The 20,805-nt window shown below is 42.5% G+C and overlaps 1 protein-coding gene across 1 annotated transcript; it reads left to right on the top strand.

Annotated features, from left to right (window-relative positions):
* Positions 1–8,738: 8,738 nt before the first annotated feature.
* Positions 8,739–18,753, top strand: LOC139451121 (uncharacterized). The gene is made up of 8 exons (XM_071232919.1): positions 8,739–8,940; positions 11,414–11,527; positions 12,169–12,396; positions 12,966–13,161; positions 15,731–15,846; positions 16,829–16,988; positions 18,027–18,134; positions 18,729–18,753. The coding sequence occupies exons 1-8, from the start codon at positions 8,739–8,741 to the stop codon at positions 18,751–18,753; spliced, it is 1,149 nt and encodes a 382-aa protein (XP_071089020.1).
* The last annotated feature ends 2,052 nt before the right edge of the window (positions 18,754–20,805 follow it).

The following is a 20,805-nucleotide window of genomic DNA, read 5'->3' as shown; positions in this document are numbered from 1 at the left end:
AATTTGTGATCAAAATCAGGTGGGACTTAACATCATAATCGTTATTAAAGTTGTCACGATCGTAAACATTTAAATAATCATCTTAATGATCGTTAAAGTTGTTGTCATTATAAACATAAAAATTATCATGATAAACATTGTGAAAGTTGTGATCAAAATCATCGTTAAAGTTGTCATAATTGTCGTTAAAGTTATTATCATGATAAACATTAAAATTATCATCATAACCATCGTTTACGTTGTGATCATAACCATCGTTAAAGGTGTGATCATAATCATCGTTAAAGTTGTGATCATAATCATCGTTAAAGTTGTGATCATAATCCTCATTAAAGTTTTGATGATAATCATCATTAATCATTGTTCAAGTTATGATCATTATCATCGTTAAAGTTGTGATCATAATCATCATTAAAGTTTTGGTGATAATCATCATTAATCATTGTTCAAGTTTCTGATCATTATCATCGTTATAGTTGTGATCATAATCATCGTTAAAGTTGTGATCATAACCATCGCTGAAGTCGTCATCATAACCATCGTTAAATGTGTGATCATAATCATCGTTAAAGTTGTGATCATAACCATCGCTGAAGTCGTGATCATAACCATCGTTAAAGGTGTGATCATAATCATAGTTAACGTTGTCATAATCGTCGTTAAAGGTGTGATCATAATCATCGTTAAAGGTGTGATCATAATCATCGTTTAAAGGTGTGATCATATTAATCATCGTTAAAGGTGTGATCATAATCATCGTTAAAGGTGTGATCATAATCATAGTTAAAGGTGTGATCATATTAATCATCGTTAAAGGTGTGATCATAATCATCGTTAAAGGTGTGATCATAATCATCTTTAAAGGTGTGATCATAATCATAGTTAAAGGTGTGATCATAATAATGGTAAAGGTGTGATCATAATCATCGTTTAAAGGTGTGATCATATTAATCATCGTTAAAGGTGTGATCATAATCATCGTTAAAGGTGTGATCATAATCATAGTTAAAGGTGTGATCATATTAATCATCGTTAAAGGTGTGATCATAAGCATAGTTAAAGGTGTGATCATAATCATCGTTTAAAGGTGTGATCATATTAATCATCGTTAAAGGTGTGATCATGATCATCGTTAAAGGTGTGATCATAATCATAGTTAAAGGTGTGATCATATTAATCATCGTTAAAGGTGTGATCATAATCATCGTTAAAGGTGTGATCATAATCATAGTTAAAGGTGTGATCATAATCATAGTTAAAGGTGTGATCATAATAATGGTAAAGGTGTGATCATAATCATCGTTTAAAGGTGTGATCATATTAATCATCGTTAAAGGTGTGATCATAATCATCGTTAAAGGTGTGATCATAATCATAGTTAAAGGTGTGATCATATTAATCATCGTTAAAGGTGTGATCATAATCATCGTTAAAGGTGTGATCATAATCATCTTTAAAGGTGTGATCATAATCATAGTTAAAGGTGTGATCATAATAATGGTAAAGTTGTGATTATAATCATCATTAAACTTTTGATGATAATAATCATTAATCATTGTTCAAGTTGTGATCATTATCATCGTTAAAGTTGTGATCATAATCATCGTCAAAGTTGTGATCATAATCATTTATTATTATCAGACAAATATTTCTAGAAAGTTATGGCATGACTTATGACGATAATTAATTAACCATACCCTAACATATGGCCGCCTACAAAACTGATAACTGATAAAGCATACCCTAACATATAGCCGCCTGAATCACTGATAATTGATGCAGTATATCCTAATATATAGTCGCCTGAATCACTGATAATTGATGCAGTATACCCTTATTTATAGTCGCCTACATCACTGATAATTGATATAGCATACCCTAATATATAGCCGCCTACAACACTGTTAATTGATATAGCAAACCCTAATATATAGCCGCCTACATCCCTGATAATTGATATAGCATACCCTAATATACATCCGCCTACATCACTGAAAATTGATATGGTATACCCTAATGTATAGCCGCCTACATCACTGATAATTGAAATAGCATACCCTATCATATAGCCGTCTGAATCACTGATAATTGATGCAGTATACCCTAATATATAGCCGCCTACATCCCTGATAATTGATATAGCATACCCTAATATATAGCCTCCTACATCACTGATAATTGATATAGCATACCCTAATATATAGCCGTCTACATCACTGATAATTGATATAGCATATGCTTATTTATAGCCGCCTGAATCACTGGTAATGTAAAAAGTATACCCTAATACCACACCCCTACTCTAAATAACCATGATACCCTAACACATACATTTGTATTACAAATAAACATGAAAAAATCATCTGATATATACACACGTGCTCTTACATGATTCTACTTCACTCCTACCATCCACAATCCTACCCGTCCTACATCCACCCTGTTCAACTACAAATATTCGATGATCAAACCTGTTACAAAGAATCTCCCGATGTAGAGTGATAAAACTAGCCACGTGTAATGGAATTTTCCGTGACTGTGCTACCAGATGGTGCATACATGTCATCCTGACCCCCCAAAAGCCGTCAGGTGTCATTTTAGAAAAAAGGGTACGCAATATGGCATGTTAATTATCCTTTGTCGTCCATAGTTCCCTTTCATTAAATTGTTACATGTCGATTCCCAAATTGAAATATTATGTTAACCCAGAAATCTGTACGCCAAAGAAATTGTGAAACTAACAAACAAACCAACAAGTGGTATACAATCAAAAAATGTATCACAAAATTAACTAAGTTTAAAACTCCATTTAAATTACTGCACAACAAAATTCAGTGATAATTATATATGAAACTGGTTCAAAAGCGATGAAATGCTTGAGAGTTCTGGTGAAATGGCTGGTGAAATGGCTGGTGAAATGTCGCCTGTTTCACTCATATAACCGTGGGGAAGAATATCTTATATAATTATCACAGACACACTCTTATGGCAAATAAACATTAAAAAAATTCATCAGATATATACACACGGGCTCTGACATTATTCACCTTCACTCCTCCCATCCAATATCCCACCCTGTTTGTTGCACAAGGATTTCAACAATATCATGAACAGATCTCAGATGCACTGTTTTTTCCCTTTGGTATGAAACTTCACCCATACTCCAAGCTCCACGGACAGACAGACAGACAGACAGACAGGCAGACTGTTTATTATAGTCTCACCTCATTACAATGATTTATACATACTTTTAAAATACAAAAAAATATATCTCAAATACATATCATATGTAAAAGTATACAAGTATAAAATGTAACGAGCCACCCTATACAGGGTTACGAGAGACTTTTCATAAAAAGAGCATATTAAAATATAAATAAAAGGTACATAAACTACAACGCATATTAAAGTAAAACCATGAATTAAGAATAAAGGCAATCACATCTTTTAGATAAAATGTTAAAGCAGGTTTTGGCACTTAAATATATCACATCTTGGGAAGACAGGATAAAACTGGCTTTTCTGGGATCATCGAAATTCTTAAAATCGTCTTCAGCATCGCAACATTTTCTTAACAGTTCTTCTCTTTCGGTTTCATAGTTAGGGCATCTTAGTAATACGTGCTCTTCGTCTTCTATACCATCAGCACAAAATGGACATATTCTTTCATCTGGGGGCGTGTTTGTGTAGCGTCCTGTCTCTACTTTGGGGGGCGCCACGTACCCACTCCTGAACTTGGCTAAAGCCGACCTGTATCTCCTCGGCATTGGGGTTCGATCATAATACTCCGTTTCGTAACCTTCCTTGAAACTGTTGTATGTTCATAGCTTATTTCCGCCGATTCCCCTCTTTCCTTCCTGTTGTGAAACCTCGTTCCTCCAATTTTCTTTAAATTGCTGCATAGTCTTATCTTGGATGGTATTCACAATGTAATGACTTCCATATACTTTGTCCAGTGGTATAATGTGAGTTAGGCTTGATTCCTGTAACTTCTTGTGTAGTCGGAAGGTCCAGTTGGATTTTCGTCTTATTGCTCATTGATGACTCCACTTGAATATCTTGTAGTTGAGACGGTGATGGTCCATTCTCCTATGGCGCATGTATAGTCGGTGACTGACCCCCACTGTCGCACTGTGGTGGGGTCCCAGCCAATGTCTCCGGAAACAGCGTTGTTAGGCGCAAATTTTCTCAACCCTAGGAAGTATCTCATGGCTCGGTTCTGGACAGCTTCTATGCATGACATGTTGTATGTACCCCAAATGTTAGCTCCGTATTCAATCACCGACCACACCATTGAGTCATAGAGTTTCGTAAAAGTCCCAAACTCCATGCCACCTAAAAGCTTGAATTTCGGTATTAAAAGCCCTAGCGCTCTGCTAGCCCAACTTGCTGATGCCTTAACCATTCTCTTGTAATCTAAGTGCTCTGTGAGTAGTATTCCCAGATATGCATATTTCTCAGTTATTTCCATATATTCATCTCCACACTTAAAAACCTCGGTTGTTCTTTTCACTCTTGCACCACGGAAATGAATAACTTTAGATTTGGAATAGTTCACAGACATATCGTTCTTCAAACACCAACTGTTAAGGCAATTCAACAACATGTTTAGCTCACTTTCAGATTCGGCCAGTAGTACTATGTCATCAGCATAGGCTAAAATACCTACTTTACATTCTCCAGTAGATACACTAATGTCCATATTATTAATTAAAGTCATGAGGTCATTTATGTACAAATTAAACAATATAGGTGAGAGTAGGCAACCTTGTTTTAATCCACTGTCTACGTTGAACCAAGGGGCGTGTCTCCAATTCAGCCGAACACAACACTTTACTTCTTTGTAGAGCGACGATATTGCTCTGAACATCTTGCCTTTGATATCAAGTTCCCGGAGTTTCTCCCATAGAATTCCTCTGTTGATAAAATCGTATGCTTTGCGGAAATCTATAAAAGCTGCGTATGTAGACTTGCCCATCGCTTTTCGTTGTCAATCGTTGATCTTCCCTTCCGGAAACCGTTCTGGTTGTCTCCTATTATAGAGTGAGATTCTGCAAAACTAGAGAGCCTATTATTTAAGATACTGCAATAAAGCTTGTAGCCTGCGCTAGTTAGAGTCAGTCCTCTGTAGGAGAGAGGATCTCTCCTGTCCTCTGTCGACGACTTCGGTATTGGGTTTATCACAGACGGTATGCAGCCTTTCTCAAAACAAATATTAAACAGATTATACATGTATCTCGCACACTACTCATTCTTTAACACTTCCATTGGTATATTATCTAAACCTGGCGCGTTACCCTGTTTGGCCTTCACAATTGCGGATTTTATTTCGTCATGAGACACACTCTTATGGCAAATAAACATAAAAATATTCATCTGATATATACACACGGGCTCTGACATTATTCACCTTCACTCCTACCATCCAATATCCCACCCTGTTTGTTGCACAAGGATTTCAACAATATCATGAACAGATCTCAGATGCACTGTTTTTTCCCTTTGGTATGAAACTTCACCCATACTCCAAGCTCCATGGAACGGAGGGATGTTGTCAAAGCAAACCAATTTGGAACAATCATTGTCTGAATGATCATATGCTTCCAAAGGCTATTTACCCTGTAGTCATTACATGTATATGTCTTGAATCACTTAACTGCCTTTACTTTCAGATGCAAATCCCCATTGTTAATCCCATTGTACGACCGTCTTCCATCCTTAATGAGCTGTGCAACTATGTCACTGATTAAGCATTGTTGTTTATTTGTATGAGACCCGTGAACATCCGGGGTAGGATAGGTCTTCAGCAACCCATGCTTGCCGTAAAAGGCGACTATGCTTGTCGTAAGAGGCGACTAACGGGATCTGATAGTCAGACTCACTGACTTGGTTCATGCATGTCATCGTATCCCAATTGCGTGGATCGATGCTCATGATGGCAATCACTGGATTGTCTAGTCCAGACTCGATTATTTACAGACCGCCGTCATATAGCTGGAATATTGCCGAGTGCGGCGTTAAACTAACAAACAAACAATTATTTATTTGTATGACTTAATCCTTGTCGGGCGACCTTGGATATAAGCTTTGGTCCAGAGATGGTCTTACCCTTGGCCTAGTTAGGGATGGATTAGGCGCCCCGGGTCACCAACACCAACAGTTATATCATGGCGTGTCAGCTTAATGTGGGAGGAAAGCCCAAAGTGATGCAGGTCTCAGACGTTTACCACTTTGGTGAAACCCCCGAGCACGGGTATGGTACTGACAAATCTAGAAACATAATCGGGGTGAACCGGGATTCGAAACCACAATCATAGATTTCTGGCGTGTCCAGGGGACGCAACTCTGCACAGCGAATCGCTGCGCTTAAGACGACTGCGCCACCCGTGCCCCCCTGGCACATAGCGTTCCTTGCATATAAGGGGCAGTCAGGTAGCCTAGTGGTTAAAGCGTCAGCTCGTCACGACGAAGATCCGTTTTCGATTCCCGACATGGGTACAATGTGTGAAGCCCATTTTCTGGTGTCTCCCGTCGTGATTTTGCTAAAAGCAACGTAAAACCATACTCACTCACTCACCGTATATAACGCAACATATAAAGAAATGTTAAGAATACCCAATATGTGATGTATAAGCGTGGAAAACAACTGCACCAACTGTTAAAGGCGAAATGTTTCATAAATATTCTGTATATATTTGAGCATTACTGTAATCCTAAAAGAATTTAACTGCCTGCGTATTGACAAGTCACCATGCGCTACCAGATGGTGGACACATGTAGACATGCCATCCCAATACCGCCATCTGGTTGATTCGCCCACACGTTTTACTTTGAAGCCCATAGTTCTCGTTTGTAAAATACAAGACTGAAGGGAGATTTTGTAGATATACTCTCCAAAAATAGAAACGCATACGTGGAGTGGTTTTGAAACATCGTTACTGTGAATTACCACATTAATAGAACCAAGGACCCAAATACACTATTTGATGACATTTACAACTTTGGCTTCTCTCGAACAAAACGAGTAAACATTTCGTGGAAAACGCACTCTAGGCAACATCCACACAGACACTAGATCATGGAAAGCATGCATCACAACTGCACATCCGGGTATTTCGCTTGAGTACCCGGAATCCCACAGCAACAGGACAATATGTTGGTGCCCTTTTGTGACGTCAGCACCGACCGAGCAAGGACACCGTATGTTGGTGGCCTTTTGTGACGTCAGCACCATCCGAGCAAGGACACCGTTTGTTGGTGCCCTTCTTTTACGTCAGCACAGACCGAGCAAGGACACCGTATGTTGGTGCCCTTTGTAACGTCAGCACTGACTGAGCAAGGGACCGTATGTTGGTGCCCTTTTGCGACGTCAGCACAGACCGAGCTAGGGAATGTATGTTGGTGCCCTTTTGTGACGTCAGCACCGACCGAGCAATGACACCATATGTTGGTGCCCTTTTGTAACGTCAGCACCGACCGAGCAAGGACACCATATGTTGGTGCCCTTTTGTGACGTCAGCACAGACCGAGCAAGGGAATATTTGTTGGTGCCCTTTTTTACGTCAGCACAGACCGAGCAAGGGAACGTATGTTGGTGCCTTTTTGTGACGTCAGCACCGACCGAGCAAGGGAACGTATGTTGGTGCCCTTTTGTGACGTCAGCACAGACCGAGCTAGGGAATGTATGTTGGTGCCCTTTTGTGACGTCAGCACCGACCGAGCAATGACACCATATGTTGGTGCCCTTTTGTAACGTCAGCACCGACCGAGCAAGGACACCATATGTTGGTGCCCTTTTGTGACGTCAGCACCGACCGAGCAAGGACACCGTATGTTGGTGGCCTTTTGTGACGTCAGCACCATCCGAGCAAGGACACCGTATGTTGGTGCCCTTCTTTTACGTCAGCACAGACCGAGCAAGGACACCGTATGTTGGTGCCCTTTGTAACGTCAGCACTGACCGAGCAAGGGAACATATGTTGGTGCCTTTTTGTGACGTCAGCACCGACCGAGCAAGGGAACGTATGTTGGTGCCTTTTTGTGACGTCAGCATTGACCGAGCAAGGGAACATATGTTGGTGCTCTTTTGTGACGTCAGCACCGACCGAACATGGACACCGTATGTTGGTGCCCTTTTGTGACGTCAGCACCGACCGAGCAAGGGAACGTATGTTGGTGCCCTTTTGTGACGTCAGCATTGACCGAGCAAGGACACCGTATGTTGGTGCCCTTTTGTGACGTCAGCACAGACCGAGCAAGGACATCGTATGTTGGTGCCCTTTTGTGACGTCAGCACCGACCGAGCTAGGGACAGTATGTTGGTGCCCTTTTGTGACGTCAGCACCGACCGAGCAATGGTACCGTATGTTGGTGCCCTTTTGTGACGTCAGCACCGACCGAGCAAGGAGACCTGTGTTCGTTGCAAAGCACCAATTGCCAGAGAAATGACTCATTACTATAGTATATAAACGATCAACTTTCTGTCACAAATCGACGGTAACAATGTAGGAAAGTCGGGGTTTTTTTAATTTCTCGGTTTAAATAAAATACCAAATTCATAATATTGATTCATTCACTCAGCGGGCGATTGATAATTAGCTCTAAACCTGCCACGGCCTCAATTTGGTATTCAGCCACGTCTACCTCTGACGCAGTTACAGCGATCCACGTGATCAGTTACAAACAGTAGAAATAAGGCCCCTGGTTGATCCTTGGCAGTAGCTGTTTGAAGAATCAAGATGATGTTCTCCTCCAACTGCTTTGCGTGCCTCCTCCTGTTCGTTCTCGCGACAGCATCAGCACAAAATACTTCATCTTCAGGGTGTCCACAGGCGGGTCTCCTGAAGGAGAAACTCACGAACCTCAGTACGGCACTCGGTGACATTAACACCGGGCTTGATTGCGTCTTGACCCTCATCGACGAGCAGTGTCCATGCCTAGGTAAGTGAAATTATATATTATCATACCTCCCTGCCAGAATGATGAGATCTGATTTGGCCACGTGATCTTGATAAAATACTGTGTAGTCCGCCTTGGAGGGTAATAAATTTATTGTCGGGGTAACAAATCTCATACCCCGCCACGAGCAATATAAGCCGCACGTGTGTTTCGGAGAGGCAGAATAAATCCCTTATACCCTGCTTCAAAGTAAAAAGCAGCACGCTTTTTCCGAGTCATTTGAAGTCATGTGCCATAGCACAAGTTAACCTCAGCTCAATCGAACTGTTGTTTTCAATATGATGATTTGTAAGGGGAGACAACACATGACCGTTGAGCTGCCTGGAGACGATTTCTAATCGTCTGACCCGTAACTCGTACTCAACTATCCAGACGAAAGTTTGCAGCTATTTGATTCGCCGTCTGAGCTCGAATTTGCAGAGCATGGTTTCGGATCAATCGATCCTATATTCTTGTCGTTGATCTGAGACGCCCTAAACAGGGTCGATCGTCAACATTTTGTTTTTGTTGCTACCTGTTCCATTGTCTACTAATCACACAGACTGTGGAACATTGAACGTATTGGCCACTGCATTCTGATTTCTGCCTGTTTGTTGCTGGTCAATAGCCTGTCGACTCTCCGCACGTTACAGGCGCCAGTCGCTACAAAGTAGAGACAATTTATAGATAACAACTTCTCTATTTACTGTAAAGCCGACGTTTCGCTACAGATCCTTATACCGATGTCAATCAAGACTTCACTTTAGGGAAGTCGTGGAGGTTGTTGGAGAGGATTTGGACGTTCTTCCAGTTGAAGTGTTGAGCTCTTTGATTCTGGGAAGAAGAGCCTACAGGAATAGTTTATAAAAATTAACTGTGGACTACGTTGGTGAAACATCCCGCCCCATCAACACCAGAATCAAAGAACACAAAACTTCAACCATCAAATCAGACAGTAAATCAGCTACTCGGACCATATCAGCAACTGTCCCAATCACGACATTAACTGGGAAAACGTCCAAATCCTCTACATCAACCTCAAAGCAGTCTCATAAATTGTCTCTACTTTGTCATCCGTTAACTTCTAACTTCTGTGTGTGGCGTGCATGTTACATGCTAGCGGGGCATTTGGTCATTTTGTCCTCTCCAAACCCACGTTGCCCCCATGTGTGCATGCTGGACGGGCCAGTTGGTCACTTTGTCTTCTCCAAACCCACGTGGGCCCATGTGTGCATGCCAGAGGGGCAGTTGGTCACTTTGTCTTCTCCAAACCCATGTGGGACACAAGTGTGCATGCCAGAGGGGCAGTTGGTAATTTTGTCCTCTCCAAACCCACATTGCCCCTATGTGTGCATGCTAGTGGGGCAGTTGATCACTTTGTCTTCTCCAAACCCACGTGGCGCCCATGTGTGCATGCTAGTGGGGCAGTTGGTCACTTTGTCCTCTCCAAACCCACGTGGCGCCCATGTGTGCATGCTAGTGGGGCAGTTGGTCACTTTGTCCTCTCCAAACCCATGTGTGCATGCCAGCGGGGCAGTTTGTCACTTTGTCCTCTCCAAACCCACGTGGCGCCCATGTGTGCATGCTGGGTGGGCAGTTTGTCACTTTGTCCTCTCCAAACCCACGTGGCGCCCATATGTGCATGCTGGGTGGGCAGTTTGTCACTTTGTCCTCTCCAAACCCACGTGGCGCCCATGTGTACATGCTGGGTGGGCAGTTTGTCACTTTGTCCTCTCCAAACCCACGTGGCGCCCATGTGTGCATACTGGGTGAGCAGTTGGTCACTTTGTCCTCTCCAAACCCACGTAGCGCCCATGTGTACATGCTGGGCGGGGCAGTTGATCACTTTGTCCTCTCCAAACCCACGTGGCGCCCATGTGTACATGCTGGGTGGGCAGTTGGTCACTTTGTCCTCTCCAAACCCACGTGGCGCCCATGTGTACATGCTGGGCGGGGCAGTTGGTCACTTTGTCCTCTCCAAACCCACGTAGCGCCCATGTGTACATGCTGGGCGGGGCAGTTGATCACTTTGTCCTCTCCAAACCCACGTAGCGCCCATGTGTACATGCTGGGCGGGGCAGTTGGTCACTTTGTCCTCTCCAAACCCACGTGGCGCCCATGTGTACATGCTGGGTGGGCAGTTGGTCACTTTGTCCTCTCCAAACCCACGTGGCGCCCATGTGTACATGCCAGCGGGGCAGCTGATCACTTTGTCCTCTCCAAGCCCACGTGGCGCCCATGTGTACATCGTGTTATCTCCTTGTCGTGCTTTGGTTAATTTTGCCATCTATAACTTGAGCGACTACCCGATCGTGTGCCGCCTAGGAGTCCGTACAGTCTCCATATTTTTAGAGTGTTACTGTTTTTAAGATGAAAACAGTAGTTTAGGGACACAAGCTATCATTGTCCATTGTCGTAATTATATATATTGGATGTTTGGATGTATTCTATTATAACATTATCAATGGTGTTGCAGACGACTCCCAAGAGTGTTTCGAGACACGTGTCACAGACTTCCAAACTGCTTTAATAAACCTGATTGGGGATGTCGCCAATGTCACAGCCGTCGCCCCAGTAGACTGCCCTGAGCGTAGGTCTTTACGCTACAAGTATTTTGGATGATAAATCACTGACTCATATAGTATTTACCACAACTTGTTTTCCTTTTACGCCCAATGAAATCTGTTTCGGCAAAAATCGAGATTTTTCTCTTGACCTTCATATCATTGTTGATTTGACGAACACCTATTTACGGAGCCTAGATTGGCATCGATTGATTCAGATTCTGCATCCCTTAACGAAACAGTTATTATTTATCTTGATGAAGACAACTTAAGCCAGGCGGGCGCTTGCTTATTCACTTCAACTAATTCTATATGAACCTGGCACTGATTCCCACTAGTACTCAGACTGCCTTGAGACACACGCTGTCCCAGTAAATGATAGCAGATCTAGTGGTGTTTGGATTCCCTGTTCACAAACAGAACGAATTGATAAGATATGTCAGACAACTAATTATACATTTATCAACTATTTTAAATGTATATTAACTTATATAGCTATGTATATCAACTATTCTCTACGTGCTGGGATATTAGTAATTCATGTAAACGTTCTTACCTGCAATTTGGACGAGTATTGAGCATATCATTTCTAATTTACACCTCATTTCAGAATGATATGTAACTGCAAAATATACACTAAAACTATATGACTGCCATATACTTGAAGGTACCGGTGCGGTGTTCGTGGCTTCGTGCAATGGAACCGGAAGTGTTGCTGTGGTAGACCCCAATGGTTTCATCCAAAACAACTTCACATTAGACGAGAATGTAACTAGATGGTCTGTTTTCCCCAACGGTGATACTTATGAGCTTGACTACATTATAAACAACCCGCTTGAAGTTCGATGTCGCACCACACCAGATGGACCGGAAATCGTTATAGGCGATACTTCTGGTATGTGTATGACAACCTCGTTCCCACGTTTTGACCTCTCATGTCCAAGTGTGTGTTGTGAAAATGTCCTGTTCAGTCATGCATTGTATACTAATGTTAAAATTCAACTGCCAGGGAACGACCATTTATCATGTTGGGGGTGGCTGTATTCAACATAGCAGTATACTGTCAGGGAACGACCATTTATCATGTTGGGGTTGGTCGTGTTCAACATAGCAGTATACTGTCAGGGAACGACCATTTATCATGATGGGGTTGGTCGTGTTCAACATAGCAGTATACTGTCAGGGAACGACCATTTATCATGATGGGGTTGGTTGTGTTCAACATAGCAGTATACTGTCAGGGAACGACCATTTATCATGTTGGGGTTGGCTGTGTTCAACATAGCAGTATACTGTCAGGGAACGACCATTTATCATGTTGGGGTTGGCTGTGTTCAACATAGCAGTATACTGTCAGGGAACGACCATTTATCATGTTGGGGTGGGAAGATCGCTGTGACACTAGGGAACTTGTGACTGCCACAACTATTCCCCAGTTACAGTTTGTCATTTATTTGTTACCAGATCCTCTACTATCACCTGATGCAGTTGGTACTGGGATTGCGTACAATCCTGTTCCAAACAAAGTCTATGTTGCCATTACGTTCAACGATCCGGATCTGAATGGCATCTATTCCTTCAGTAGGACCAGCCCTCCAGCTACGGCCGTCCTTATTTTCTCATATTCTGGCCCGACCGGACAGATTCAGATCCTTAACGGGTATGTGCACTCCAAAACAAGGTCGTAAACGTCCATATTGTTTTTAAATGCACGCAGTTATGACGAATATGCCGGGATGTATTTACTGTATACAGCTATGCCAAGATGTTGATCACATACATAGAATACGTCATCGGGAGAGATTGCGTAATGTCTGTGACCGATAATAACCACTGTCAGGTATGGTTAATATAATGTTCAACCCAGATATTTTGCATTTGCCAGGCATATTTTTATATTTTTTATTCAATATACTTATCTTAGTTATTCTTTTTAAACAATATGGTACATTTAAGTTAGAACAAGACAACATTTATCCATTTCAAATGTAAATGCTTTCTCTAAGTGCAGTATTATTTTCTCATTCGGTGGTAATGTGTAAAACTACAAGGGGCGTGAACTGAAAGATCCAGTGATGACATGTTTCTAGAATTTGTCAGTGCAGACAGAGAGTTAGACACATAATACTATTCTAAACGGCGTAGCACGCCTTGATAATAACACATAATGCCATAATTCAATGTAACTCCAGCTAGTTTCCGATTAATACCCCTTCCCTATAACCCCGCTCCTCCTTACAACACTACACAATCCCTACGAGGGGTTGATATTTCTGTGTACCCCCCCCCCCCTCCTTCTTACAACACTACCCCTTTCGTGTAACCCCGCTCCTTCTTACAACACTACCCCTTCCGTGTAACCCCGCTCCTCCTTACAACACTACCCCTTCTGTTAACCCCGCACCTCCTTACAACACTACCCCTTCCGTGTAACCCCGCTCCTCCTTACAACACTACCCCTTCTGTTAACCCCGCACCTCCTTACAACACTACCCCTTCTGCTAACCCCGCTCCTCCTTACAACACTACCCCTTCTGCTAACCCCGCTCCTTCTTACAACACTACCCCTTCCGTGTAACCCCGCTCCTCCTTACAACACTACCCCTTCTGTTAACCCCGCTCCTTCTTACAACACTACCCCTTCTGCTAACCCCGCTCCTCTTTACAACACTACCCCTTCTGCTAACCCCGCTCCTCCTTACAACACTACCCCTTCTGCTAACCCCGCTCCTTCTTACAACACTACCCCTTCTGTTAACCCCGCTCCTTCTTACAACACTACCCCTTCTGCTAACCCCGCTCCTCCTTACAACACTACCCCTTCCGTGTAACCCCGCTCCTCCTTACAACACTACCCCTTCTGTTAACCCCGCTCCTTCTTACAACACTACCCCTTCCGTGTAACCCCGCTCCTCCTTACAACACTACCCCTTCTGCTAACCCCGCTCCTCCTTACAACACTACCCCTTCCGTGTAACCCCGCTCCTCCTTACAACACTACCCCTTCTGTTAACCCCGCTCCTCCTTACAACACTACCCCTTCCGTGTAACCCCGCTCCTCCTTACAACACTACCCCTTCTGCTAACCCCGCTCCTCCTTACAACACTACCCCTTCTGTTAACCCCGCTCCTCCTTACAACACTACCCCTTCCGTGTAACCCCGCTCCTCCTTACAACACTACCCCTTCTGCTAACCCCGCTCCTCCTTACAACACTACCCCTTCTGTTAACCCCGCTCCTCCTTACAACACTACCCCTTCCGTGTAACCCCGCTCCTCCTTACAACACTACCCCTTCCGTGTAACCCCGCTCCTCCTTACAACACTACCCCTTCTGTTAACCCCGCTCCTCCTTACAACACTACCCCTTCTGCTAACCCCGCTCCTCCTTACAACAATACCCCTTCTGTTAACCCCGCTCCTCCTTACAACACTATCCCTTCTGTTAACCCCGCTCCTCCTTACAACACTACCCCTTCTGCTAACCCCGCTCCTTCTTACAACACTACCCCTTCCGTGTAACCCCGCTCCTCCTTACAACACTACCCCTTCTGTTAACCCCGCTCCTCCTTACAACACTACCCCTTCTGCTAACCCCGCTCCTCCTTACAACAATACCCCTTCTGTTAACCCCGCTCCTCCTTACAACAATACCCCTTCTGTTAACCCCGCTCCTTCTTACAACACTACCCCTTCCGTGTAACCCCGCTCCTCCTTACAACACTACCCCTTCTGTTAACCCCGCTCCTTCTTACAACACTACCCCTTCCGTGTAACCCCGCTCCTCCTTACAACACTACCCCTTCTGTTAACCCCGCTCCTTCTTACAACACTACCCCTTCCGTGTAACCCCGCTCCTCCTTACAACAATACCCCTTCTGTTAACCCCGCTCCTTCTTACAACACTACCCCTTCCGTGTAACCCCGCTCCTCCTTACAACACTACCCCTTCTGTTAACCCCGCTCCTCCTTACAACACTACCCCTTCTGCTAACCCCGCTCCTCCTTACAACACTACCCCTTCTGTTAACCCCGCTCCTCCTTACAACACTACCCCTTCTGCTAACCCCGCTCCTCCTTACAACACTACCCCTTCTGCTAACCCCGCTCCTCCTTACAACACTGTCTGAAGCCTTAATTGTTAACAGCTTTAAGTATTCCGAACGCCAGGAAAGGGGTTACATTCATAAATCTTTAAACAATGTCCAACACAATGTTGTTTGCTGCAGGTTCCTGTACATGAATGATGGTCTACGTATCCTCAAACGACCCCTCGTCGGTGGAGCCTGGGAAACAGTACTAACATTTTCATTGCCGCCTCTGTCCTTTGTAGTTCTCGATGATGGTAGGTATAATGTAATTAATCATAATGTGTTTCTTCTTTGCAATTAGCCTCGTTTTCCTTTGTAATGTCTAGTTGCTTTATCTGTTTGGTCACCTGCTCCAGCCATTTCAAACACGGACGTTCTTTATTATCAGCTAAAACATGAACATTTAAAACTTATTAGAAAGGAAACATTTTGTCCACACCGAGAACATTTTCTATGGACATTTTCCTCTTTAATAAATGGTGTAATTCTCAGTCAGCCTCTGTATGAGTCCATTGTTATATTGTGAGTAATGACAGGCTCTTTTCTGTATTCTTTTGCTGGTAGAGATTTTGGTAACCGAATACTAAGGAACGGGGTACGACCAGCATTTTATAGGTGGAAAAGATCCTTGAGTTTGTCAACATGTAAGCCCCCACTACACGGGTGCTGGACGGAGTACAGACTATTCAATGTCGTTGTCATCCTATAAATCAATTGAGTGAGTGGGGAAGTTAATATTTAACGTCACATCGGCAATATTTCAGCCATATCGTGACGAGAAGTTAAACATTAAGAACACATATACTAAATAAAAACCTGTCATCGATGGACAGTAAAATAACTAGAATATCAAAGTAATATTTAAAACTAGCATACAAGCATAAAAAGATAACACTATAGGTAACAATACAATATAGACAAGGGCTAGACATCGACAGGAACCATGGGGACTTACAGTACCTTTGATACTAGCATGGACCAAGGATTTACACCATCCCTTTAGCCGAAATATAAAAGAACACATGTTAATAATTAAAACTATGATAGGAATAACGTACTTTGATTGATAATGACTTACTACTATAATTCAATGGTTGACATAAAAACAGCAAACCACACAATCACTGACGTCACTAGTTTCATAGCTGCGCCTTAGTGGAGGGTACGTGGTCCATTTACGCTCTCTTTATCATTGCCTAACGGTTCATATATTCAATTTACATTTCTCTGAAACAGGTAGAATAGCGTATTGTGATAGATCCGGGGCCCTGTACATCTTTGACCCGGTAGAGGAAATATATAAACAGCTGAGACGTCCAAGCGTTGGGGATTGCTGTGGTTCAATGAAAGTCAGCCCTTGTGATTCCCGCCTCTACGTCGTCTACAAGAACGACGCGTGAGTACAATATTTCATTCGATATGAGTGTGTGAGTGAGTTGGGTTTAACGCCGCTGTTAACATTATTCCAGTTATGTCACGGCCTGTCAGCTTAATGTGGGAGGAAAGCCCAAAGTGATGCAGGTCTCAGACATTTACCACTTCGTTGAAACCCACGAACACGGGTATGGTGCTGACAAACCTAGAAACATAATCGGGGCGAACCGGGATTCGAACCCACAATCATAGGTTTCTGGCGTGCCCAAGGGACGCAACTCTGCACCACGAATCGCGGCGCCTTAGACGACTGCGACACCTGTGCTCCCTTATGCGAAATGAATAGATTCGATATGTTACAGTTCGATACAATGAACATTCTTACTTCAAAACTTGTCTTCACTATTGGGGGCGGTCGGGTAGCCTAGTGGTTAAAGCGTTCGCTCGTCACGCCGAAGATTCGGGTTCGAGTCCCGACATGGGTACAATGTGTGAAGCCCATTTCTTGTATCCCCCGCCGTGATATTGCTGGAATATTGCTAAAAGCGGCGTAAAACCAAACTCACTCACGCTCACTCACTTCTTCACTATTGACTGTAATTGTATTGTATCGTGAGGCCATTTATTTTATTTATATTTAACAGTATTTTCGTTCTTTGATTCATTTGGGAACAACCTCTTTCATATCGTACCTTCTAGAGATAGTCGCAGAAAGTGTTTCACCCTATCAGTGGGGCTGCCTCAGAATGTACCAGATATCAGATTAGGGGTAAGGGGACTGACGGGGGGGGGTGGGTGGGGTGGGGTGGGGTGGAAGAACCTGGGCCTGGGTCAACCTTGGTACTGGCCCCACCATGTGATGGTCTCAATGGACGGGAGAGGTGCGGCATGGGATCCTTGGGAAAATGTTATATGTCACTCAAAATGCTGTTTAAATTTTCAGAGACCATCTGATTGAACAGAGATGTTTCCCTGCTTTTATCAGTTTCTGTGACGTGTTATACATATTTGATACAATTCAATCAATTAAGGTGACTAAATGAAGACTTTCTTCTTTCAGGGATATTGAGATCTACAATACTACAACGTTTGAAGACGTTGGATCACTAACGTACACCCGGTCGACTCCATCGTCATGCCCGTCTATTGCATGTGATCCAACATTCTGGTATGAATTGTTAAAATTGATTAGTAACATTTTTCTTCTTATGTTATTTGCACTTTAAAACATCTTAATGATTCGCATTGTATTTTTGAACTTTGGTTGTGATTGTTAATCGTTCAATGTCATTATCTTCCAAAATATACAAAACAAAACAGGACAGTAATTCAGATTATATAATTAGATGTATCTGATATGTTTACCATGTTTACTGCTTGTATACATACAATTCGTTCAACCTTAAATTGTAATTCTGATGTTTATTTTCATGTTTTCATTACAGCTGTGCATGAGCGGACTTCGATGACGGTAATTATTTTTTTGTTTATTTTATTAGCAACCTCTGAACCAAGAAATTGTTTTCCATTTTGTGTAACTCAAGCATATGACATATTTGCTTAACGCAGAATTCCTTTGTAGGATTCCTACTATATCGTAAACATGTGTTAATGAATAACAGTTATGATATCAGATGTTCGCGAAAAGAAAATACAACTTTGTCATTACTTAAGATGTGAAAATATTTAAATTTTATAAAATTAACAGAGATTCTCCTTCGCAGTGATGAGTGCCTGTGACCTTTTGAATATGTATGTTCAGGAGAATCAAGTACTTCATGTGCTAATATGGATTCGTCTTTCAATTTCAGGTCGAGCTGACATCGAGAGCCACGTTATCCAAACGTACTAGAATGCAAATGAGTGTAGAGATATTGTTTCGTCAATAAACCTTTTTACACTCACAACATGTTTGTGTTTATTTGTCATTAGTGTGTATAGTATCTGTAAGAAAACAGACAAAGAATATTTTTCATAGTAATATCAATATTCCGAAACAGATTCCAACGCAAAGACAAAATAGTAGTATTCGTAAGCATACCACGACGGGGATCATAAGATCATAATCATAAGATCATAATCATAAGATCAGAATCATAAGATCAGATTAATTAGTTAAATCCTGTGAAACCATTTGATTTTTCAACACCACTTTCACAGACGAAACAACTTCATCCATGGGCAATGTGTGAAGCCCATTTCTAGTGTCCCCCGCCGTGATATTGCTGGAATATTGCTAAAAGCGGCGTAAAACCATACTCAGTCAGTCAGTCAGTCATCCATGGGACATGTGTTACTAAAAGTTGTTCCGTAGATACAGTTGCTTATCTATCTTCAAAAATTCAGGAAACTCTCTAAAAACTGAAATCGCTATGGTGTTTAAAGTAGATAAGTGTGTTAGTCAACATTTTTCGGAACAATTCTCTATGCTAAAAAAACAAATTGGCCAAATATCAGAAACATGATATCAACATGATAGGGACTTTGTTTTGTAGTTGGTGTACTTCAAAAGAGGTCAGTGTTGATTTTGATTGTTTGAGGCAGATGGTTGTGGTGGAGGATTTTAAGCAGTCTGTGTCAGGGGACGTTCAGACATATCTTGATGAGGAGAAAGTGGATCAGGTACACCAGAATGTTACTTAACTACTAACTCGCAGAGTTACTTGTAGGCTGCCAGAGTTTTCAGGCAGAAATTTGCAGGGTTATAAATCTAGAAAGGATAGTTCATCTCCTCCTAGTTCTAATTCATCTCCTCCTAGTTCTAATTCATCTCCTCCTAGTTCTAATTCATCTCCTCCTAGTTCTAATTCATCTCCTCCTAGTTCTAATTCTAACATCTGGACTCTAGTTGGGTTGTTTTTTAATAAAAAAGACAAGTTCTACTCTTGTTGGTTCTATAAATATCAAGATTTTCGTCAAAGCCTACTGGTAGATATTGCTGTCAATGCAAGAGTGAGTGAGTGAGTATGGTTTTACGCCGCTTTTAGCAATATTCCAGCAATATCACGGCGGGGGACACAAGAAATGGGCTTCACACATTGTACCCATGTCGGGAATCGAACCCGGATCTTCGGCGTGACGAGCGAACGCTTTAACCACTAGGCTACCCGACCGCCCCGTCAATGCAAGAGAATAACAGCCTAGATTTTCTGCCAAAACAGATTCCGCTTGGTGTAAAGGGGCAATAGCTGTGGAAATTATATGACCACTGAAAATAAACGATGACACCAGGTGTTCGCGAAAAGGGTAGCATGTCCTGGCCATTCATACAATTTGCAAAAAAGAAGTATCTATGGTCTGACGTAGCACAGCAGTACTCCTGTCATGCGGCGTCTGCCAAACCAGACAATCAAGTGATCGATGAACCAGGAAATCCAGTGACACGAGAGCACCATTACTGATTTTGTTGAAACAATAGACACAATACATAGGTCTTCAGCAACCCATGCTTGTTGTAAAAGGCGACTATACTTGTCGTAAGGGGAAACTAACGGGATCGGGTGGTCAGACTCGCTGACTTGGTTGACGCATGTCATCGTATTCCCATCGCGTGGATCGATGCTCATGATGGCAATCACTGGATTGTCTGGTCCAGACTCGATTATATACAGACCGCCGTCATATAGCTGGAATATTGCGGCGTTAAACAACAAACAAACAAACAAACACACATTCTCAAAGTATCAAAAAGTGTCTGTTGCCAAAAGCTTCACACCAGCACTTCTGCAACACGACGAGGCTCTGCAAAAGTCCAGCGTGTCCTCTGATTTTTTAAAATCTAAAAACCAAATGTTAATCATAATTTATGGATTACGTCTTCTGCATACAAGAGCGACTCT

This window comes from Haliotis cracherodii, unplaced genomic scaffold (genome assembly GCF_022045235.1).
Source record: "Haliotis cracherodii isolate W230 unplaced genomic scaffold, xgHalCrac1.p SCAF_8, whole genome shotgun sequence".
Classification (NCBI taxonomy): domain Eukaryota; kingdom Metazoa; phylum Mollusca; class Gastropoda; order Lepetellida; family Haliotidae; genus Haliotis; species Haliotis cracherodii.
The sequence above is the reverse complement of the archived record's forward strand: the minus strand, read 5'-3'. Positions and strand labels throughout refer to the sequence as shown.

Excerpts from the sequence above, each read along its gene's own strand:
- LOC139451121 (XM_071232919.1), top strand. The coding sequence starts at position 8,739 with ATGATGTTCTCCTCCAACTGCTTTGCGTGCCTCCTCCTGTTCGTTCTC. Across the intron at positions 11,528-12,168 it reads CCCAGTAGACTGCCCTGAGC|GTACCGGTGCGGTGTTCGTG; the intron begins GTAGGTCTTTAC and ends ATATACTTGAAG. Across the intron at positions 18,135-18,728 it reads GCATGTGATCCAACATTCTG|GAGAATCAAGTACTTCATGT; the intron begins GTATGAATTGTT and ends ATGTATGTTCAG.